Source organism: Oikopleura dioica, chromosome 1 (assembly GCF_907165135.1).
Source record: "Oikopleura dioica chromosome 1, OKI2018_I68_1.0, whole genome shotgun sequence".
In the NCBI taxonomy this organism is placed as follows: Eukaryota; Metazoa; Chordata; class Appendicularia; order Copelata; family Oikopleuridae; genus Oikopleura; species Oikopleura dioica.
In genome coordinates this window covers 8,261,567-8,280,154 of record NC_137291.1, presented here as the reverse complement: position 1 = coordinate 8,280,154, position 18,588 = coordinate 8,261,567, and the positions used below count along the sequence as shown (strand labels likewise).

Sequence of the window (18,588 nt, the reverse complement as noted above, 5' to 3'; positions counted from 1 at the left end):
AAACACGATTCAAGTTTCTTCAACTTCAGATGACCAAATTGGCCGAGTGGCTTCTGACCGGAATTTCCCTCGTCATAATCTGGTACAACGTTCTCATCGGCAAGCTTCCCAATTTTGGTCTCACGCAGGAGCAGATTCTCATCGCCCCACTTGTCGCAGTGGGTGTTATCGGTAATCTGATTTATGAAGGGTAAGGCCCAATTAATCGATTCTATAGCTGTTTTGGTGCTGGCTACGCTTGTTCAAAGAGTCAGAACTTTTCGAGACTGCCCAGAAGCAGCGGAAGAGCTGAAAAACAGATCGAGGAAGCGAGAACAGACTTGAAATCACGTGGACTCAAGACTGACTAGAGGTAATTTCAAGACAATCGAAGGGTTTTATGATCCGCTTTAGTGAAAATATGGTCGCTATCGAAGCGCCAACATCTGCAGTAGTCATTTACGGTGATGAGAAAGGTGAAATCGCCAACCTTCTCAACACCAATACTTCTTCAACCTTATCGTTAGGTATCAATTTCTTTCTCTTTCTTTCTCATAGGAATCGCTGTTTATTCAGAAACCAAATATTACTCCGCTTCTGTACAAGTTCTAAAGTCCAAAAATGATACTTCCCTAACTTCAACTGAGCTACCGATTAATGGTGTTATTTTCTACAATTCCTTCTCCCAAGCCAAAGAGATCGCCGACAAAAGCGAGTCATTCCAAGAGTCAGATGTTCGCCTGTTCTGCACGAAGGTCGACCCAACCAAAGAAATGCATGAGTGGGCCATTTCAAATCAGGAAATTGGATTATTTATTAGAAAACAAAGCGCCACGCTGTTGTTTCTTTCAAGGAGAAATAAGAATATCTATAAAAACAGATCGAGATCGTGGATATCGAGGAAGAACCCGAGCGTGTTCTTGAGGCTCTAGAAAGCTCCATCTGGCCCGGGGCGACTATGAAATCAGGAAATCCTTACATTGCAAGTGGGAGGCCGATTGAAACGTCTTCTGATACGGATTTAAACGAGCCTGACTCTCAAAATGGACAAAATAAGTAAGCCTAGTCAGGGGTGACCATTTGGGCAAAAAATCATCGTCGGGCCGACCAATTGCCCGCCCAATACCAAAAATCAAGACCCGGGCCGACCAAATGCCCGACCAGTCCAATGTGCCCAGAATGCCCAATCGGGCAATTGGGCAATTTTTCGGGCAAAAATTTTCCCGACATTTCGGGCTTGGTAAAACTTTAATTTTTTAAATTTCTCTCTATAATTTATTACAGTTGAAGATTTGGAAGGTTTGAAATATATTTAAAAAGCGGTTAAAAAATAATTTTGTAAAAGATCGATCAGGTTGTCAAGAATAGACAGCTAACCATTAAGGTCCACTTCACACACTCTTGCATAACCGTCTCGAAAAAAAAGAGGTTCAAAAATGGGGTTGGAATTTACAACTTGGAAAAATGAGGGATAAAAAGGATCTGGAGGTCAAGGGTAGACAGCTAACCATGAAGGTCCACTTCACACACCCTTGCAGAACCATCTCCGCAAAGAAGGGGTTGGTTGTTAAGGGTAGGGATAATTTCACAGAAGGATCAAGAGGTCAAAGGTAGACAGCTAACCATAGAGGTCCACTTCACACACCCTTGCAGAACCTTCTCCTTATATCTTTTTTCTTGTTTCTGAGCTTAACGACCAATAAGCGGACAGGAAAACGCCCACGTTCATGATTTCCCCCGGTGGGCATTTGCCCAACTGCCCGATGGTGCCCAACTGCCCAGAAAATGCCCAAATGCCCGACTTTTCCAATGTTGCCCAGCCTATTTTCAGGCGTTGAGCCGACCAAATGCCCGCCCAAAAGCGTTTTTGCCCGAAAATTGCCCGATTTGCCCAAATGCCCAATGCCCAAATGGTCACCCCTGAGCCTAGTTTGGTAAATAACTAGCTGACTTGTGTGATCCTTTCAGTGGCCAAAATGATCTCTTGGAAATGCTTGAAGCCGAGGACGATTTCAACGAAATCCTCGGCCTTGTTCAACAAGCTCGCTCGGCGGGTCAAGGGATGAACGACGAACAACGTCGTGCCAATGCCGAACGCGTTATTAGTGCAATATCGAACATGTTAGGAAGCGACCTGCTCTTAGACGACGAGTAGCTTCGAGTTAGAAATCGACTCTGATCCTTGACTGTTTAAGAATGACCGAGAAAATAAAGATCTGTGTTTTGGGCGCTCGAAATGCCGGCAAGACGATTTTCTGCAACTTGATTGCTGGACAGTTTTCGGATCCTGCGCAGCTACTAGAACATAGAAGACCTACTGCGTCGCTGAGAGTGCTTGAATTCGAGCACGAGGTCGACAGCAAGACAACTATCGATGTTGAACTGTGGGATTGCTCGGGAGACCCCGACCAAGGTAGGATGTGAGTTCAACTTCTGATTAGCTGAATTCTCTTTTAGAAAAGATATGGCCATCATTTCTTCACTCGTGCGGTGGCGTCATCATCTTCTCACGAGATACGAGTATCGAGTCATTTGTTGATTATTTTGTCGAGAGCAGCCACATCCAGCCTGAACAGAGCCTACTCTGGGTAAGTTCCTTTGTTACCCAAAATTAATTATGTTTTTGTCAATTAGATAAACAAAGAAGGCGGCCCTAAAGTGACCAACACCGTCATCCCTGACGTACAACAATTAGACGTCCTGAGCGATATTGAAACGACAAAATCGAAATTCGGCAAGTTTTTACGCAAATGTGTCAAGGTCGAAACCGAGGTCCAGGACCGTGCCGAACGACGAATCGCTGCTTAGATACACAAACTTCATTACAATTGTTCCTTTTTACGCTATTTTTCTACTCTGTTGTCAAAATTTATATTTTCTAAAGAAAAAAAGTCAATTGAAATAATCCTTTTTAGAAATGACCCGTGTTGAAACTAGAACTCCAAAATTTCTAAAAGAGTAAACTCGTACTCTAGATTTATTCATACTTTCGAAATAACGACACAAACTTGTTATGAAACGTGTCCTTTGCCGACTTATAACAAACACTCCACTGCCAAGAACATGCATTGTTCCCTTTTTCTTTCTTCGATCTTTTGTTGATTTCGCTCATCATCTTTGTTTTAGAGAGGTTTTCGAGAAGAGGAAAAACAGTTGAAATATGGTCGTTCGCCCTGCTTCTAGCCAGAGCAATAATGGTGAGAAATACTGCTCTTTCATTGTATCAAATTTATTCTTTTAAGTAAAAGCTACTGAGCAAGAAATGGACGTGATCATGACAGATCCGTTTAAATACGTCTCGGATCACGTGAAAAGAAAAATCCGAAACTTGGAGAAGCGAAAAGAGAAACTCGACGGATACAAGGCAAAACTGGCGAAGGGTGATAAACTCAACAATGATCAGCACGAAGCTAGTAAGTCATTTCATTCTCGAGTCTTTTTTATCGCTATTCTTATAGTCGCAAAGTACGGAGAAGTAATTGGCATGCTCACTTTCGCTACTGAAATCACGGGGCACCTGACGGGACTCGAGAATTCAGTCAAGAAAGAGCGAAAGAAGCGCAACCGACGGGAGCAAATCAAGCAGCAACAGGAAAAAATGGACCTGATGGCACGAGCAATCGAAACCTTGACGGTAAACGTCTCATTAAATCTCCCTTTGAATCATTTTTTTTAGCTGATGCATCTCCCAGAAGCTCATGAGGAGCCATCTGTCTCTCCGCTCCGAGACCAAACGCTCTTCAGTCCCAGTCCTGGAGTTCACCTTGCTGACTGCTCCGCCGACACCGCCAAGCTTCTTGTTGATATCTTCGACGAGGACAAAGCCGATGCCGAAGTGTTCTCGACTGATGATGGTCCTGTTACTTACAAGCAAGTTCGAGGTATAAAATCATCAGCTCGTCATCAAACTTATCACTTTCACTAGATACTCTTGATTCCATCCGACCAAAGTACAACCCCGTTCCCGAGTACGACGACCAAACTACTCCTGACGAGACGATCGACGAAAACGTCGATGGCGAGGAAAACGGACACGAGCAACTTCCCGAGGACGAAACGTACGAAAACGGTGGAGATACAGAGGTGTCTTCACCTGTTGTTGTCAACGGTAAAATAAGCTTTCTCCTTTTCATTAATTGAAATTCTAGCAGATGAAGTATCGCAAATCGATGATGAATACGTCGAGGTCTCGAAAGAAGAAGTCGTCGAGGCGGCAAACAACGAGACTGAACAACGCGACCCACCAACCCTCGATTCCCTTGACTTTCAGCAACCCTCGCTTGAGAACATCCCGATGCCACAAGTTCAAACCCCCCTTGAATTTGTCAACCGAGAAGTCTACGGCGAGGAACAACAGATTCAGGTAATCCACCTTAAACCAACAAGGTAAACCTACACAATCTTGTAGGAGATCCTTGTAGAAGTTTCGAGTGGATTCAACTTCCTTGCTCCTGCTGATGTTCCAGTGGAAGAACAAGAGCCTGAAGAGCCTGCACCCCAAGGCATTTCTTTTGGCTTCGACTACAATAGCACCGTTCAAGGATTTGCTCAAGAACCCGCTGCCCCAGAACCCGTCGCTCCGTCTTCTTCATCTCAACAACTCCAGGCTCAGCATCAACTCCAGCAGCAGCAGCAACAACAGCAGCAACATCAGATGCAAAGCCACCAAGCTCCTGCTAACCTTCAGCATCAACAACAACAGCCCTCAGCCCGTCAAGAGAGCAATTACACGAACCGTGCGTCTGAATTCACTCAGCCACCACCAAACCCCGCTGCCCAGCGCCCACAACAGCAGAGGCAAGCGCCCCCTCAACAGTACCAGCCCCAGCACTCGCCCCCACCAACTGAGGACCAAAAAGACAACCTCACCTGGCAGCAACAACTCCCTGCTCAGAAAAGCTACCGCGGTGGATCATCTGGCGGAAACTACAGCTACAAAAACAGTCAGAGATACCAGAGAAGTTTTCAAGGTGGAAATCGTGTTAATGGTGGATTCAACAGATTCCAACCCATTTCCTAACCATTTCATTTTCAGGCGAAGGCGATGGCCACAATCGCGGTCAGCGAGTAAACGGCGGCGGTCCAAGAGGCGTTTCTGGTCAGTATCGACGTGGTGGACGCGGAGGTGCACCTCAGAAGAAATAACTTGAGCTGCGCTAGAACTTGAATTCTGACCACTATCAGTAACTAATCTTTGTCCAAGTTATAAGGTTCAAAAAAGTAATAATTTGTATTCTCATCATTTTTGGGCACCGGATTTTTCACTCTAAGAAAACTCTGCTCCCTTTCAAACTGTGCCCTTTCAACTGCCCACTAGTGTCAGCCCAAAAACAAACCATACAGTTTCCATGTGAATAAACGTACACTACCGTGCGTTCCTGTTCCTTTTCCTGCACACTAGCTTTTCACCCTCTCGTGCTCATGTTATATCGTCTCCTATTCTAACAAGTAGGCGGCGCTAGAGCTCAATTTACATGTATACTCCCGACATGTTCAACTGTAGGAATTTCATTCACCAGAATAAAGAATCGACCTACATCATCATCTAGTTGAAAATTGCCACATTCCGTGCCATTCTCACAAATGTCTGTTCTTGTTTATTATGAAGACTGAAAATAGATAATTGTACATGGAGAGAACATTTAGGTTACGTGATAACTTATACAGTAGAAATTTTGAAATATAAATCGTTTATAATATAAAACAATTTTCACTGGCCGGCGGCGAGCTGCTCGTTGATCAGGTCGGTCATTTTTACAGCAACGGAGTTTTTCTTTCGGAGGTGCACATTGCGAATGCAGTAGATAATGCTTTATAATTAATAAATGAATTTGCACCATTCCTTTCTGGCTTCGTTGTTTCCGGAGAGAGCCTGTGCAGTATCTTTGTACCAAAGCTGAACCATGTCGACAGGGGTCTTTCCTTGCTGATTCTTCACTCGCAGGTTCGCACCGTAGAGAATCAAAGATTTGACGATTCGGTATCGGCCAAGTCGGACAGCATCGTGCATTGGAGTGTCACCTTTGATTCTTATTGAGAAATGATTTTTTAAAAGTTGATACCTTCTCTATCCTTTGCATTGATATCAGCTCCGTGTTCACAGAGGAACTCGATGATTTCCTGAACACCTACTCGGACAGCGACGTGAAGAGGAGTCGAAAAAGCTAAAAAGTTTAATTGGCTTTTTAAACTTCCGATAGCCCTAGTTCTTACCTTATCTTTTGCGTTGACTTTGGCACCGTTGTCGACAAGGTATTTGACGATTTGCAGGTCACCTCCGCGGCAAGCCCAGTGAAGAGCAGTATCTCCGAGCTTTTAACAGTTTGTGAACACTAGTTTCTAGCAGGACTTCACCTTGTCTTGCAAGTTCATTTTGACTTTGTTTCTGGAAAGGAGAGTCACGCAATCCATGCTTCCATAAAGAGCAGCTCGATGAAGTGCTGATCGTTTGCACTAAAATTAACGATCATCTCATTATCTTAAAATAACCCTAGTTTCCCCTTACCTCATCGACAGTATTAACAGAGCCGCCTTGCTCAATAAACTTCTGAATAGTCTTTGGTCGGTTCTCGACAGCAGCGAGGAGATACTGCTCGTTAGTAACGGGTCCGTCTGGAGTCTTTTCTTCCGCCTTGGTAAGGAATAGTTTTTGAAGAGAGGAATGCTACTTACATCGACTTTGTCATCAGGAATCTTGAGTCTGATAGAAGAGCCAACTCGTCGTCCTAAAATGAGTTCTCTTTTCCGAAAAACTTGTCTCTTACTTACCAGTAGAGGTCTTTCTCCGGCGAATAATTGAGCCAGATCTTTCAGTTGTAGAAGTGCGCCCCTCAGCTCGCGATCGACGAACGGACTTTCTCTTGTCGCCGACTTCGGACTTTCGGCCAGCAGCGGCTGAGTAAGACTATTAGCTAGGCACTAAAAGGGTGCAATCATTACTTGGTGGAAGGGCAACGCTTGGTCTCTCGTCCATGCTCTCTATTTCGTCGCTCTGAAAAAGGGCTGAAAATCTGATGGCCACTTTGATTGGGGCCTCGAAAAAATAGACCCGGGTTGATAGTGCCTACGGATGAAGCCTGAAGGCGTAAATCACGTCTTCAGATCATAAAAAAGTTCGCTGTGTGAATCGTTTCCTTTCTGTTGTACAATTGGTGTTAGGTCTTGCAGCTGGAGCTCGTAAGATCCCCTAGTGCTTGCTTCAAACCCAGATGCAAATAGAGAAAAAATAACCAGAGACTACTTACTCGGCTTTCTTCAAGCTCTTTTTGGCGCTTCTTCTGCTTGTTGAGCTGCTCCACTTGGTGTCGCTCCTCTCTGATAAACTCCTCCTTGATTCGACGAGTCTCCCAGTTGTGAAGCTATGAGGAGAAATGTTAATGCCAAGATACTTTCATAAGGAATACAAAAAAAACTCTTGAGTGGCGAAGACAGTTTTCTGCTGCTAGGGGCACTACTGTTATCACCTGGCCCTAATTAACTTGATAAATTTGTAACAGACTTTTAGGACTCATTTGACTCATTCTCTTTGAAAGATGTAGATTTAGGGGCTTTTTATGAGACAGATACGTCCCCATGTTGAGGACGCTCTTTTATGCAGCCAGATCAAGAGATAGGCTAGACTTGCTTTAATCATGAGTTGAAGTCCTTAAATATATAAAGTTACCTCATTTTCAATAGCAGCTTCAACTTCTTTCTCATCAGGGTTGGGGACGTTACTCAAAGTGCCAGAGAGGGCCTGAATCATGTCGGAGAGATCCGCCTTCAAGGTGCTGACATGGTTGGAAACTTCAGGTCGCTCGATGATGAACTGCTCCATTTTCTGAGAAACAGGTAGTCAAATTTTAACTCATCGGACCTTACTTTTGTAAAAGTAGTTTCAAGATCTCCAAGAGTCGATGAGAGCTCAGAAATAGCAGAACAGACCTGAGCTATAAATCGGATTTCCTACCAGATTTTAGTTTCAAAAGCATCACTAAGTAAGATACATAAATGGTCATTGATCAATTTCTCTTTAAAATCCGTAACAACAGCGGGAACTTGAGAAGTAGAGAGCTTCTGCTGAGGAAGTCCTCGCCAAATGTCAAGATCGTCTTCTTGAAGAGGGTCCTATGTTATTTTTTACGTCAGCTCCCTTTAAAATTTTTAAACAAGACCTGCTGTTCATCATCATCAAAAATAATATTGTCGGTGGAGCAGGAAGCCATCAAAAATCGAGCGAGATCATCATAAGACATTGCTTTCATATCATTATCACTTTCGAGTGCTCCATTGATGATTTTCGCCAAGTCTTCAGCAGACCTCATGATTTGATCTCGCGAAATTGTTTCTCGGCTGAAAACAGAGCTTCGTTGCTTGTTGGCGGATTCGTCCAAGCATTTGTCAATGATTCCAGCGATTTCTTCGACTGACATTCTTCTTGGGATAGATGCCCGGCTCTTTACTGGGTTAAGCATTTATGGGCGTTTGTTATGAATTTATAGGTAAAGCCTTTACCGTAAAGGATTCCTGCCAAGATTGATCGGTCGAAAAATCTCCTTTCAATTTATTGGCCACCTGTTGGATCAAAGTTCAACTGCTACCTCACACCTCTTTAATTAATACTATCTACGGAATTGTGTTCTTATATTGCTCGTTTATATTTGGAATGTCATTTCTGCTCAAGAAAATTAACCCGCTCATGGCTCAGGCATGTCGACTTGCTCCCAGGCGTCAATGATCTTCATTGGCACCGAGGTGGGGATGCCGTGCTCATCCAAAAATGTGCTGATTCTGCGCGCCATGTTTCCGTCTGTCTGCTCAACCTTCGTGCTCAGGAGTCGTGAGCGGTGAGCGTGCTTCTCTCTCTAGAAACAATCGATCGAAAATCGAGAAGTGGATTTTAGAGAGTTAGTTGAACTCGAAGAGCTCCAGGTGTCAATTACTCAGAGTTGAGGAGTGATCAAAGTAATCCCTCTAGTACCTCTGCCACATTGCGAATAAGCCAGACTAATAAAAGGAATGAATCAGATCATTGCATTGTGCACTGCCCCTGCTTGCATTTTTCGCATTCAGAGAATTTAATTTACTCGTTCATATATTTTTCTAGCGTTAGTTCAGCAAAGGATTGTGGCGATTCTGTGAATTCGATGAGTTTCTCCACGTAATTTTGTGCTGGAATTTTTACTAGTAAATCAATTGATGTCGTTTACTTACCAGCTTCATTATGTTCCTTGGTTGATAAATGACTAACGGTGATGCAGATCCTATCAGTCGTCTGAAAAAGTATGCAATACTCGAACCAGGCGCCCCAGCTGTGACCCGTGCAGTACAGCTCTCTCACTTTACTGACGTCGTAGTTAATCCCGAAAGGATATCGTCCGACGTTTGAGAAATTTATCGACGATGCTGAAAATAGACCACAGGGTTACGAGAGAGGACTTTACTTATTCCGTTGTTTCTGTAGGAGACCTTTTGATACTCCTCCTCGTGTTCTTCCCATAGATCTTCGATCTCTCGCCACATGTGATGTTCATGATTCTCAATTTGACTCTTTATGTTTCGACTTGCCTTTTGTGCAGTCTGGAGAAGCGTTTCATTGAGCTCTGCCTCGGGTTTGAGGGAAGGCCAGCCGATGTAGCAAGCAACAGTTGTCTTTCCAAGCTTCTTGGGGAAACGATCGCGAAGGTTGTAGTCAACATCCATTTTCAGCTCTTTTGAAGCATCTCCTGTCATCTTTGAGTTGATAAATGCGATTGATGCTATTAAATAAGTGCCGATGGTAATACCATGTTGCCGACAGAATTCCAAAAGCCGTTTTGGTGCAGATAAAGAGCCTTTTCCGCATGTGACCTCATACTCGACTGGTTTACTTTGGCTCTTGAAGAATTTGACCGGTCTCTCTTCGTACTTATGATGCGGAACAACGTTCTTGAAGTTAATGATTTCACCATGATATCTCTCAAGAAATGCTTTCTTTTGTTCGTCTCTCAATGGCTTATGATTTTTTTTTATGATTTGAATGCAGAAAATTTTTGAAGCCTACACTGTTATATCTGGAAGTAATTCCTCTGCTGGCTCAGGGAGGACCTCATTAACTTCCACATTTTGTTCAGGATGATCATAGAAAGACAATATTCGGTGAAGAATAATCAACATCGAGGTCCCATCCGCTACCGAATGGGGCAGTCGGATGATTAATCCAACAGAATGAGCTGTCTTGGGGTCAGATACAACAAGGAGATCAGCTGGTACCGCGGATTTATTCATCTCATCATATGAGCAGTTTGACGCTTCCTTGAAAAACTGATGGAAATTTTCATTTTCAATGAAAATTGGACCTCCAAAGAGCTCGAATTATCATCGACACAACTTGTACTTTTCACACTTGCGAGCTCTTCCTTGACATGATACAAGCGGGACAGTTGTTACAAATTTGTCTTCACTTCTTGATCGCAAAAATGGCTCGGTTGAACGAGTCTTTTTCCATGCATCTGACATTCGATCATGGGCGAGTGCCTCATGCAGTTCAATAATGGAAGCAAAGCAAACTTTTGAAAATAAAGATAGTTGTTGAGCTAAAGGAACTCATATTTACAAGGATTTTTTACTTTCCTGTAGCACCAGCGTCATTGAGCTCATTCTCTATCCCAGAAAGTCCTCTCTTCGTCATCTTCAAGCTAAATTTTAAGTCCCGCCGCGATCACCCGCAGAAACAAATTCAAGAGGTCCGAGAGTAAATATTTTCCTTATGATTTGTCGAATTGCGACATAGAATTTCACGATAGCTGTCAAGGCTAGCTGTCAAAGCCTTATGACTGGTAATTGTTATTCGGTCTTTAATGCCGTCTCTAGAATAATTGTTATACTCAAAATGCAATTTTTATGCAAAACTAGTTGGATCGGCGGTTGTTAGTTTTATCTGAATGGGGCTAATAAGAAATAAGAAGAAGAGGAAACATGGTGAAAGAAGAGTCTCGGAAAAAGAAGGTTGCTGGGAGTGGTGCAAGCTCGTTTGGATTGTTCACAAGTAAAGTTGCATGACAAAAGATGTGTCCCTATGAGTTTTAGGCTTTGCTGTTCCTTCTGCCTTTCGATTATTGGCTTGAAGATAAAATCCTTGTGGTACAGATGCAAAGGAAAGGATAGATCAGAGGTAATATGGAAATAAAATGCTATTTTTTTCTAGCAAAATTAAGCTAAAGAGACGAATGAGCCTCAAAATTCAACATTCGACCATCTCAACGGGAAACTTAGAAGATTGGATCAACAGATCGATGTCCCATCAATACGAACAAACGAATTCGGAACTTATGATGAAGGAGTCTATCACATCTAGCCAGCCGACAAGATCAACCTTGACTTTACCGTCAATCTATCCCTCAGTGACGTCCGAAGTTTCCCAGGGTCCACCACCAAGACCTCCCCCACCGAAAACACCGTACCCAACTGCGCCTGATCAAGTTGAGATCGATTTTGATTAAATTTTTATTAAGAAACTAACGTTTACGCCAGTGTCTTAATTTCTCTTGTCTTCAGAAAGAATTATATTTTCAGCGAATAATGTTTCAGATTCCAATAGGGGCAGTAGAGAATCATCGGATGGTCGGGTCGTCTCAAAATGGAGGAAGTTTTTTTTTACATCGGAAATCATCAGATACCACTGGCTTGTCTCTTGAGCAGGATGTAGATCTTCTCCTTGATCCACTCGCGATTGTAGGGCTTGTACGAGGATCCGTCGGACTTGTAAACGAAGCAGGCAATGTCATTGATTTCGTCGATGAAGTCGAAGAGCTAGAGCCGTCTTTAGGGGGCTACAAACATGAACACGGTACCTGGGCGATGTCGTAGGTAATCTGGTTGCTTGTAGGGTTGCTCTTTTTCAAGTGCTCCTCGTAGATTCGGCAGACGCCCTCCATACAGTCATTTACAGACTGGTAATCGGAGTAGGTTCGACCTTCCGCTTTCTTATCAGGCTGGACTAGAAGGATTGTGTGAGCCGTGGACATTATAGATCTGAAAAAGAAACCTTCTAACGCCAAAAGAGATTGAAAATAGCCGATAAAGGGACAAATGAAAGGATACGCAAGTCAAAAATAAAAGCTCGATTTTGAAAAGTGTTCGAAAGTTTATTTTTGATATGGATTGGTTCTTGAACAGAAGGAGTTTATTGTATTTTTTCTATCTCTAGAGAGGGACCAAAAAGGCAAAGTCGGGAACCTTGGAGGTTCCTAATAAATAATTTTAGAGATCACATGTTTTTTTTTGTTTCGATTTTCGATCAGAGATGTTTCTCTCCACATTAGAATTAGTGGGCCATTCGACCGAGGTTGTGCTGGAGCTCTTCGATCTTGTGGAGGAGCTCGTGCTTCTCTCCGTACCTAAAAGAGGGATTGTAAAGGTGGAAAGAAAGGGGGATTGGTACCAGTAGGAGTCGTTGTGTCCTCGCCACGACTTGTTGAGGGATCCACCTTCACCGGCTCGGATGAGAGTGATCATGATGACGGTAAGGGTAGTCCACCAGAGCCACTGGTTCTTTCGGAGCTCAGCGTATCGCCAGCTGCCGTAGAAGGTTCCGTTGTTGGTGGGGTAAGAAAGCTAAAGAGCGTTTTAATAGAGCTACTTTGCTTTGTCGAGCATTGGACTTACGAACTGTCGGGGGATGAGCATCTTGGACGTCTGGTAGCCGGGCTTAGGGTAGAGGGAGTCGGCGAGGTACATGGAGGGCTCTTCCTTGGGAGCGACCCACTGGACGGGGTACTTGGCTAAAAAGGCGCATTAGAAAATGGAAAATCGAGGAATTCTTACCGAGGGGGAGTCCATAAGCGGCCTGACCAGCGACGGCAGCGGGGAAAGTGGACTTTCCGGCGCTTCGAGCGACCTGGAGGTAGGGAAGGAAGAAACCCATCTAAATAGTGATAAAATTACTTGAGAGTCCGGGAAAAATACGTTCGTTATTATTGTAAAATATCAGAAAAAGATGAACCACAGGTAAGTTAATCGACAAAATATGTTTCAGTTGCAAGTTCAGGCATTTTTTACGTTCATCTAATTATAAGTTCATCATTGATTCAGTTATGATTTTTTCACGATTTTAACAAAACAGCAACCCGCCCAAAGAGGGATAATTATGGTTTCTTGAGGCACTCGTTTCTCTTATTTGGCGCGCTAGTCCAATCTCGCTGCGCTTTTTGCGCGTTTCATCCAATCGCTACGCGCGCCGCAAAAATAAAGTCAACGATGTTCCATTCTAGAAATGACGCTCTCTGTTAATCCCTCTTTTTTCTGGTTTGAGAAAGGACTGAATTCGAAATTGGACGATTTTTGTTTTTGTTGAATATCAATTTATTCTACATATTCTATGTGCTGCATGTGTGTTGTTATGAAATCTCCTACAGTTGTTGAACAGAAGGAAGGAAGTTGACAGGAAATGCTTAAAAGTAACATGCAGCGGGTTGCTACAGTCGGCATTGATAATTAAATATTACGTAATTGTCGATAATGATGAGATAAGTTGAATTAAATATTTTATTTTCATATTTTGTCGGGGACCGATTTTAGATTGCACGTTTTTGGTTGTTTTTTTGAGAGGAACGAAGAGTACTGTACAAATTTTTTGCTAAAAAGTGGTTGAGACTTTGACTGCCGACAGACTCGAAGGATGGAAACGAACAAGATTGTAACAGAAAAAGTAAGTGGGCAGCAAAGCTCGGAAAACAAGGCCGCTCCTCGATGGTGTTGTTTCGAGAAGTTAGGTTTTTTATGAAGAAGGAAGGGAGGCGATTTACAATTCGTCCTTGATCTCGTCCATGATGTCGTCAAGGTCTTCATCGTCGTAGTCATCGAGGTCTCCGAGTTCGTCCTCGTCCTGAAAAGAAAGTTTTAATGACTGTATTCAAGGAGGCGCCTTACGAAGTCATCTTCTCCGTCTTCATCGTCGTCGCTCTCGGCGGCCTTGGCATCCTCCTCGGCCTTCTTGGCAGCTTGTTCGGCTTCCATAAGTTTAAGAATCTCTGCGGCTTCGGCAGCGGCTTCCTCTTCGCTGTCGGTCATGAGGAAGTTGGAGAAGACAGTTCCGGCTTTGACCTTGGAAGTGGTTAGATTCAGTTATCTTCTGTTTTTATCTCACCTGCCAGAGATCGAGACCGACTCGACCGAAATCGTCATAAGCGTAGATGGAATCATCGGGGGAGTATTCTGGGTTGTCGATTTCTGGGTGCACCCACTTTCCTTTGTAGGCGGGGTTCTTGATGTTCTTTGGCTTCCACTCGCCTTGGGAGGGGTTAGACAAGAAGGATGAAAGTACGCGGTACCTTTGTAGTCTGGGTTGTCAACCATTGGTGGCTCCCACTCGCCGTCCATTTCCTCGTCCCAATCATCGGGCATCTCGGCGTCGGGGTCGGCAATGTGCTCTGGCTTGTCCCAGTCCTCGGGCTTGGTGTCGTCTGGGTCGGGGATCTCTTCTCGCTCGTCCCATTCTAGTGGCGATTTCAGAAAGAGAAAATTATAGATGAAAGTTACCTTCTTGGGAAGGCTTGGAAGCTTCTGGATCCTTGATTTTCTTGGCTGGGAGGAAGTCCCAGTCCTCTTCGAGAGCTCCGGAGGCGGTTTCTTCGTTATCAACGAGGACCTAAATTGGAAAGATGAATCTTTGCACAATATGCTTTTCCTTGATTTCAATCCGTGGGAACTGGTAAAGAAGTTTACCTTGTATTTGTTGTCTGGAGTAACGACGAGGGTGTAAATGTGGGTGAGTTCGTCATCCTTGCACTTGACGTCCTTCTTGATCAAATGGTTCTTTCCCTTGTAGTTGAAGATGACGTGGATGCGCTTGGTGCTGTATCCGCAAATGTCGGGGCCGAACATAATGTTGTACTCAGAGTCACCGTGCATGTCATCGCCGGTAACGGTAGAGGGGAAGAGCTATAAAAAGCAAGATGAAATTAGAAACGCCTCGAGATTATGTTTAGCCAAGATAATTGCAAATGCAATTGGTTTATCGGGCAGCGCGCCAAAAAAGCTTTTGAAGAAAAAAAGCGTCAACGAAAAGTGGTTCAGCAAGAATTGACAATGTCATCTGTGGCTGTGATTATTCGATTTTATGGGCTTTAATTATTCTCTTGGCAAGAGTGAGAATATTATTATTGATCAAAGTCTTCTGTGGTTGGATAATAAATTTATAATTTCTTTGCTGAAATAATTTTACGCTCGAGTAGGTAAAAAAGGGGCAATGTGTGTGTATAGAAAAATAAATAAAAGAAGTGAACGTACCTTAACGTAACCACCTCCGCAGTCGATTTTCTGCTGATGCTGAACTGTGAATTGAACGACAAGGGTCTTGTCCTTGTTGGAGAAGCTTTCGTGGCTGGCGGAGAGGGCGTAGAACTTGGCGTCCTGGGAAGTCTTGAGACCCTTGATCTCGTTCCATTTGCCGGTGGCGAGCTCGAACTTGCCATAATCGTCCTTGTGGCTCGACTGGACCCATCGGGACTCCCAGCCGTCTAAAGTTGCGATTAGATAATTTTGTGGCTTTCGAAAGTCGCCTTGGCAATGGGTCGACGTTGGTTTCAAACTTTCAAATATTTATTTAGCAAATTTGGCCCGCTTTTTTAATACCCAATTAATTTCTCCGGCGTTCACGGCGGAAAGGTCAATGATTGACTAAAGCATTGTACCATTCAAATTCGAAAATTCGAATTTGTGAAAGGAAATTCTCAATGAAGTGTTTTTACAGCTACAGGAAATTTGATTTTCCGTATTTCGGCGAAGAAAATCATCATCCGAATCTGATAAAAAGGAAAATTGAAAGGCTTTAATCGTATTTAGATATAAATAAAATTAAAAAATAATCCATCTTTGAAAATCCACCTAATCCCCTTTTCTCCTGGTCGAAATTTAGTTTTTGATAAGAAATAATGAATTTAATTTTGTCTTTCGATGCTGGATTTCTACAATAACACCAATTTTAAAACCAATGTACAAATAACCGTTGATAGGTTCAAGTATTCTATCCCGGCATAAAACAGTTCAAAGCGCGCCCAGGGGCATGCTGTAGTATTTCATGTATGCGTGTTTCTAGAGCTGTTTAGCTACCTTGGGAGAAGTCTTCCTTCCAGAGGACTTCGGAAGCTGCAGTGACAAGAGCGCTGGGGCGATCTTCATGATCTTCGTTGTTGTTCTCTTCAAAGGATGCTCGAGAAAGAGCTGACTCCGATCGACTTGGGGATTCGACGAGTGTGTTCCGAAGCTGCTTTCTTTCAAAAACGCCACTCGAACACGTCACCAAAAATGGAGCGGCTCGATTCGCTTGCCTCCGTCTCGAAACGGCCAATCGAACAGCGCCGCTTCATACAGCGAAGCAAAAAATCACTGATAATGGAAGAATCGCAATTTGCAACTGGGTCATCAAACTGATCTATCAAAATATGCAAGATTGATAGTTCAATCGAAATAAAAAAAAACGAGGAAAACTAAGCAAAATTCACAAGTTTTGGTCTTTTTTTGAAAAAAATTTAATTAATAACATAAATTAATAGCCAATTAATTTAGCAATAAATGAAACATTTGTTCAGACAAACAAAGAATCGATTTCATAAGGAGGCACTTTAAGCGGCTTTTCTGCCCTTTTAAATTGGACAATTGACCTTTTCAACGCTTTCAAAAATTGGCTGATATGTTGCTTTTCATAGGAGGCTACACTAGTTATCATTCGAAAAGTTGCATTCGAAAAGCATTTCTCAAAAGAATTGATTCATTGTTCAGAAATTTATTAGGCAAAAGTAATCATCAAAATACAGGGGCTCATTTTTTACATTAGTCTTCGCTGATTTCAACTCAAGTATCGTGAAGTAGTTCCACGGAAATTCGTTTGAAATATGGTCTATCTGGAACTTTAAATTGCCACGTGGTTTGTTGCCCTCCTCTTGTGTCGTCCTTACTTTCAATAATTGAGGTTTTCTTTTGAATTTCACCAGTTTCGCTATCAACCAACTCGAGTTTTGCCTTGAACCTTTGCTTCCCCTCTAATAGAGGATTATTTTCATCATATACTTTTTTTACTTTACCTTTGTTACAGATAGTAAGAGAGTAGTCATTCTTTGTTTTCCTTTCATTTGCGATTGGATTGTCCACTCCGACAACCCTGAAGCTTCCATGAGACACATCGAAATCGTAAGGGCTCTTTATTTCAGTTGTTAATTTTTACTCCCAAAAAGACTCTTTTGTAAACAAAGTTCTGCTTCGCAACTTTCCTTGAGATTGAATTTCTGCAAACCACCTTCCAACACCATCGGAATGAGCTTTTCTCGCTTATGAATTGTCGGTCTTCCATCAAACTCGTCAGTATCCGTGAACCAGCCCTCCGCTTTCAGCTTTTGAAAGATTTTGAAGTGCTTGTCTTGTAGGCCGAAATTGCGGATAGGTGGTTTTCTAGGGGCAATTCGATTTCGGATCGCAGCAGGAATAATGTTTTCGTTTCGCAAAAGGTCGGCAGCGGTGATAGTTGTGCGTCGTTTGAGCTGGTCGATGTACTCGGCAAAGGATGGATCGCTAGCGAGGTCTCCTGCAGTAGGCCGAAGAATTGGATCCTTATTTAGGCATTTTTCAGCGACTTTTAGCAGGTCCTTGAAATCATCAACATCAGCGCCTCTTCCAACACGCACATTGTCTCGAGATCCCATTAAAATATTGTCTCCTTATTAAGTTTTTATTGATTTTGTCGAAAACGAGCACTTACTAAGCTCATTCAAGTCATTATTTCCGCCATATGGGGTGTAAAAAGCGTGTCGAAGGGTGATCATCTCTTGGAGAATCATCCCAAACCGGAAAATATCGGAGCTAGAATTCTTCTTCGATAACTTATCCCCACGAATCTCTTGTGGTGTTTCATATGGAACTTTGATGAACTCGTCCGGATTGTAGATACTATCCGGCAAATGAGACGCACTGCCAAGGTTGCCAAGCTTCACCTAAAATAATGTAGCGTTGACAATGAGATATCTTTATTTGGTTGCATACGCATATCTTATCTTTGCAAAGAAAAACGTTTGCCGGCTCAAGTTCTTCGTGGCTGAAACCTCTTCCATGGCAGAATTCTAGCGCGATGATAATTTGCGCAGCTATCAGACCGATTGTTTTCAGATCGAGTTTTCGGTTGGCTCGCTTGGTGTCATCGAGGAACTCTCGTAATGTGCCTCCTTCTGCATATTCGGTCACGAGGAATATCATGTTTGAGTTAGGATGAGGGCCCCAAGATGGTTCTTCGATAAAATGATCGATGTAATTCAGCAAATTTGGATGATCTAAATGTAAAATTACTAAAAATATTTTTATCGGTTGCTTACTGGCATTTTGAAGTTGAGCAGCTTGCTCAAGAGCGAAGTCTTTGACGACCTGGCCTCTGTCGAATGTCCCCTTGATCATGACAAACTTATTCTTCTGAATCGCTTGCGCTTTGACGGTTTCATAGAGAGGGATCGGATTGTCGAATTGCGGATAAAGACCGATGTTTGGGACTTCTCTTGTCTTGAACTTCTCTACAAGTCTGTACCTCCCATTTTCAAGGAAACAAGAACTCATTATTGAAAAACTAAAAACCGTTAGGAAAAAATACTGTGAAAACGAGATGCGAGCTGC

At 43.0% G+C, this 18,588-nt stretch overlaps 9 protein-coding genes and 1 long non-coding RNA gene across 12 annotated transcripts; 4 read left to right on the top strand and 6 right to left on the bottom strand.

The window, feature by feature from the left end:
• Nucleotides 1-7: 7 nt before the first annotated feature.
• On the top strand, nt 8-780 carry LOC145696200 (uncharacterized). Its single transcript, XR_014133794.1, has 4 exons — nt 8-171; nt 218-352; nt 394-506; nt 556-780. It is a non-coding gene; the product is annotated as an uncharacterized LOC145696200 (long non-coding RNA).
• Nucleotides 781-890: 110 nt separating this feature from the next.
• Nucleotides 891-3,060, top strand: LOC145696159 (intraflagellar transport protein 22 homolog). Its single transcript, XM_081773156.1, has 4 exons — nt 891-1,035; nt 1,948-2,392; nt 2,437-2,567; nt 2,614-3,060. Exons 2-4 carry the CDS (start codon nt 2,176-2,178, stop codon nt 2,785-2,787), a joined length of 522 nt encoding a protein of 173 aa, XP_081629282.1. The 5' UTR covers nt 891-1,035; nt 1,948-2,175; the 3' UTR covers nt 2,788-3,060.
• An 11-nt stretch (nt 3,061-3,071) lies between these two features.
• On the top strand, nt 3,072-5,517 carry LOC145696106 (uncharacterized). 2 transcript variants are annotated; one of them, XM_081773105.1, is made up of 8 exons: nt 3,072-3,176; nt 3,222-3,392; nt 3,438-3,613; nt 3,656-3,860; nt 3,905-4,087; nt 4,131-4,342; nt 4,388-4,967; nt 5,015-5,517. In XM_081773105.1, exons 1-8 carry the CDS (start codon nt 3,140-3,142, stop codon nt 5,122-5,124), a joined length of 1,674 nt encoding a protein of 557 aa, XP_081629231.1. In that variant the 5' UTR covers nt 3,072-3,139; the 3' UTR covers nt 5,125-5,517. The 2 variants fall into 2 exon arrangements, with proteins under 2 accessions (XP_081629231.1, XP_081629223.1); XM_081773097.1 differs by having other exon boundaries at nt 4,128-4,342.
• Nucleotides 5,518-5,555: 38 nt separating this feature from the next.
• On the bottom strand, nt 5,556-8,413 carry LOC145711936 (uncharacterized). Its single transcript, XM_081789626.1, has 13 exons — nt 8,133-8,413; nt 7,965-8,085; nt 7,840-7,907; nt 7,643-7,798; nt 7,224-7,337; nt 6,919-6,970; nt 6,748-6,873; nt 6,652-6,704; nt 6,485-6,610; nt 6,334-6,432; nt 6,042-6,291; nt 5,827-6,000; nt 5,556-5,757 (listed from the first exon to the last, which is right to left on the bottom strand). The coding sequence occupies exons 1-13, from the start codon at nt 8,388-8,390 to the stop codon at nt 5,690-5,692; spliced, it is 1,665 nt and encodes a 554-aa protein (XP_081645752.1). The 5' UTR covers nt 8,391-8,413; the 3' UTR covers nt 5,556-5,689.
• Nucleotides 8,414-9,010: 597 nt separating this feature from the next.
• Nucleotides 9,011-10,224, bottom strand: LOC145711935 (uncharacterized). The gene is made up of 4 exons (XM_081789625.1): nt 10,132-10,224; nt 9,402-9,951; nt 9,172-9,363; nt 9,011-9,129 (listed from the first exon to the last, which is right to left on the bottom strand). Exons 1-4 carry the CDS (start codon nt 10,222-10,224, stop codon nt 9,041-9,043), a joined length of 924 nt encoding a protein of 307 aa, XP_081645751.1. The 3' UTR covers nt 9,011-9,040.
• A 634-nt stretch (nt 10,225-10,858) lies between these two features.
• Nucleotides 10,859-11,453, top strand: LOC145711276 (uncharacterized). 2 transcript variants are annotated; one of them, XM_081788997.1, is made up of 3 exons: nt 10,859-10,984; nt 11,026-11,110; nt 11,160-11,453. In XM_081788997.1, exons 1-3 carry the CDS (start codon nt 10,881-10,883, stop codon nt 11,436-11,438), a joined length of 468 nt encoding a protein of 155 aa, XP_081645123.1. In that variant the 5' UTR covers nt 10,859-10,880; the 3' UTR covers nt 11,439-11,453. The 2 variants fall into 2 exon arrangements, with proteins under 2 accessions (XP_081645123.1, XP_081645122.1); XM_081788996.1 differs by having other exon boundaries at nt 11,154-11,453.
• A 55-nt stretch (nt 11,454-11,508) lies between these two features.
• LOC145696191 (enhancer of rudimentary homolog) lies at nt 11,509-11,992 on the bottom strand. The gene is made up of 2 exons (XM_081773190.1): nt 11,790-11,992; nt 11,509-11,748 (listed from the first exon to the last, which is right to left on the bottom strand). The coding sequence occupies exons 1-2, from the start codon at nt 11,961-11,963 to the stop codon at nt 11,608-11,610; spliced, it is 315 nt and encodes a 104-aa protein (XP_081629316.1). The 5' UTR covers nt 11,964-11,992; the 3' UTR covers nt 11,509-11,607.
• A 111-nt stretch (nt 11,993-12,103) lies between these two features.
• LOC145696170 (uncharacterized) lies at nt 12,104-12,921 on the bottom strand. Its single transcript, XM_081773167.1, has 4 exons — nt 12,763-12,921; nt 12,604-12,719; nt 12,380-12,552; nt 12,104-12,335 (listed from the first exon to the last, which is right to left on the bottom strand). Exons 1-4 carry the CDS (start codon nt 12,860-12,862, stop codon nt 12,263-12,265), a joined length of 462 nt encoding a protein of 153 aa, XP_081629293.1. The 5' UTR covers nt 12,863-12,921; the 3' UTR covers nt 12,104-12,262.
• An 813-nt stretch (nt 12,922-13,734) lies between these two features.
• Nucleotides 13,735-17,048, bottom strand: LOC145711934 (calreticulin-like). The gene is made up of 10 exons (XM_081789624.1): nt 17,019-17,048; nt 16,856-16,974; nt 16,048-16,298; nt 15,226-15,455; nt 14,662-14,877; nt 14,476-14,584; nt 14,268-14,432; nt 14,084-14,226; nt 13,867-14,040; nt 13,735-13,822 (listed from the first exon to the last, which is right to left on the bottom strand). Exons 1-10 carry the CDS (start codon nt 17,046-17,048, stop codon nt 13,739-13,741), a joined length of 1,521 nt encoding a protein of 506 aa, XP_081645750.1. The 3' UTR covers nt 13,735-13,738.
• On the bottom strand, nt 16,718-18,568 carry LOC145706151 (serine/threonine-protein kinase Nek7-like). The gene is made up of 5 exons (XM_081783677.1): nt 18,297-18,568; nt 17,971-18,254; nt 17,690-17,921; nt 17,019-17,647; nt 16,718-16,976 (listed from the first exon to the last, which is right to left on the bottom strand). The coding sequence occupies exons 1-4, from the start codon at nt 18,529-18,531 to the stop codon at nt 17,148-17,150; spliced, it is 1,251 nt and encodes a 416-aa protein (XP_081639803.1). The 5' UTR covers nt 18,532-18,568; the 3' UTR covers nt 16,718-16,976; nt 17,019-17,147.
• Nucleotides 18,569-18,588: the final 20 nt, after the last annotated feature.

Coding starts and splice junctions, on each gene's coding strand:
- LOC145696159 (XM_081773156.1), top strand. CDS start 2,176: ATGACCGAGAAAATAAAGATCTGTGTTTTGGGCGCTCGAAATGCCGGC. Junction 2,393..2,436: donor CTCGGGAGACCCCGACCAAG/GTAGGATGTGAG, acceptor ATTCTCTTTTAG/AAAAGATATGGCCATCATTT. Junction 2,568..2,613: donor CTGAACAGAGCCTACTCTGG/GTAAGTTCCTTT, acceptor TTTGTCAATTAG/ATAAACAAAGAAGGCGGCCC.
- LOC145706151 (XM_081783677.1), bottom strand. CDS start 18,531: ATGAGTTCTTGTTTCCTTGAAAATGGGAGGTACAGACTTGTAGAGAAG. Junction 18,255..18,296: donor TGCTCAACTTCAAAATGCCA/GTAAGCAACCGA, acceptor TTTTACATTTAG/ATCATCCAAATTTGCTGAAT. Junction 17,648..17,689: donor TAATGACTTGAATGAGCTTA/GTAAGTGCTCGT, acceptor AAACTTAATAAG/GAGACAATATTTTAATGGGA.
- LOC145696191 (XM_081773190.1), bottom strand. CDS start 11,963: ATGTCCACGGCTCACACAATCCTTCTAGTCCAGCCTGATAAGAAAGCG. Junction 11,749..11,789: donor TTACCTACGACATCGCCCAG/GTACCGTGTTCA, acceptor AGACGGCTCTAG/CTCTTCGACTTCATCGACGA.
- LOC145711934 (XM_081789624.1), bottom strand. CDS start 17,048: ATGACTACTCTCTTACTATCTGTAACAAAG. Junction 14,041..14,083: donor TCGGTCTCGATCTCTGGCAG/GTGAGATAAAAA, acceptor ACCACTTCCAAG/GTCAAAGCCGGAACTGTCTT. Junction 13,823..13,866: donor AAGACGGAGAAGATGACTTC/GTAAGGCGCCTC, acceptor CTTTCTTTTCAG/GACGAGGACGAACTCGGAGA.
- LOC145711935 (XM_081789625.1), bottom strand. CDS start 10,224: ATGAATAAATCCGCGGTACCAGCTGATCTCCTTGTTGTATCTGACCCC. Junction 9,364..9,401: donor CTACAGAAACAACGGAATAA/GTAAAGTCCTCT, acceptor GTCTATTTTCAG/CATCGTCGATAAATTTCTCA. Junction 9,130..9,171: donor CAAGGAACATAATGAAGCTG/GTAAGTAAACGA, acceptor TAAAAATTCCAG/CACAAAATTACGTGGAGAAA.
- LOC145711276 (XM_081788996.1), top strand. CDS start 10,881: ATGGGGCTAATAAGAAATAAGAAGAAGAGGAAACATGGTGAAAGAAGA. Junction 10,985..11,025: donor CTCGTTTGGATTGTTCACAA/GTAAAGTTGCAT, acceptor TATGAGTTTTAG/GCTTTGCTGTTCCTTCTGCC. Junction 11,111..11,153: donor AAGGAAAGGATAGATCAGAG/GTAATATGGAAA, acceptor AGCAAAATTAAG/CTAAAGAGACGAATGAGCCT.
- LOC145711936 (XM_081789626.1), bottom strand. CDS start 8,390: ATGTCAGTCGAAGAAATCGCTGGAATCATTGACAAATGCTTGGACGAA. Junction 6,971..7,223: donor AAGAGCTTGAAGAAAGCCGA/GTAAGTAGTCTC, acceptor GCCCTTTTTCAG/AGCGACGAAATAGAGAGCAT. Junction 6,292..6,333: donor AAATGAACTTGCAAGACAAG/GTGAAGTCCTGC, acceptor AACTGTTAAAAG/CTCGGAGATACTGCTCTTCA.
- LOC145696106 (XM_081773097.1), top strand. CDS start 3,140: ATGGTCGTTCGCCCTGCTTCTAGCCAGAGCAATAATG. Junction 3,177..3,221: donor TTCTAGCCAGAGCAATAATG/GTGAGAAATACT, acceptor TATTCTTTTAAG/TAAAAGCTACTGAGCAAGAA. Junction 3,861..3,904: donor TACTTACAAGCAAGTTCGAG/GTATAAAATCAT, acceptor CACTTTCACTAG/ATACTCTTGATTCCATCCGA.
- LOC145696170 (XM_081773167.1), bottom strand. CDS start 12,862: ATGGGTTTCTTCCTTCCCTACCTCCAGGTCGCTCGAAGCGCCGGAAAG. Junction 12,720..12,762: donor CGCTTATGGACTCCCCCTCG/GTAAGAATTCCT, acceptor GCGCCTTTTTAG/CCAAGTACCCCGTCCAGTGG. Junction 12,553..12,603: donor TGCTCATCCCCCGACAGTTC/GTAAGTCCAATG, acceptor AACGCTCTTTAG/CTTTCTTACCCCACCAACAA.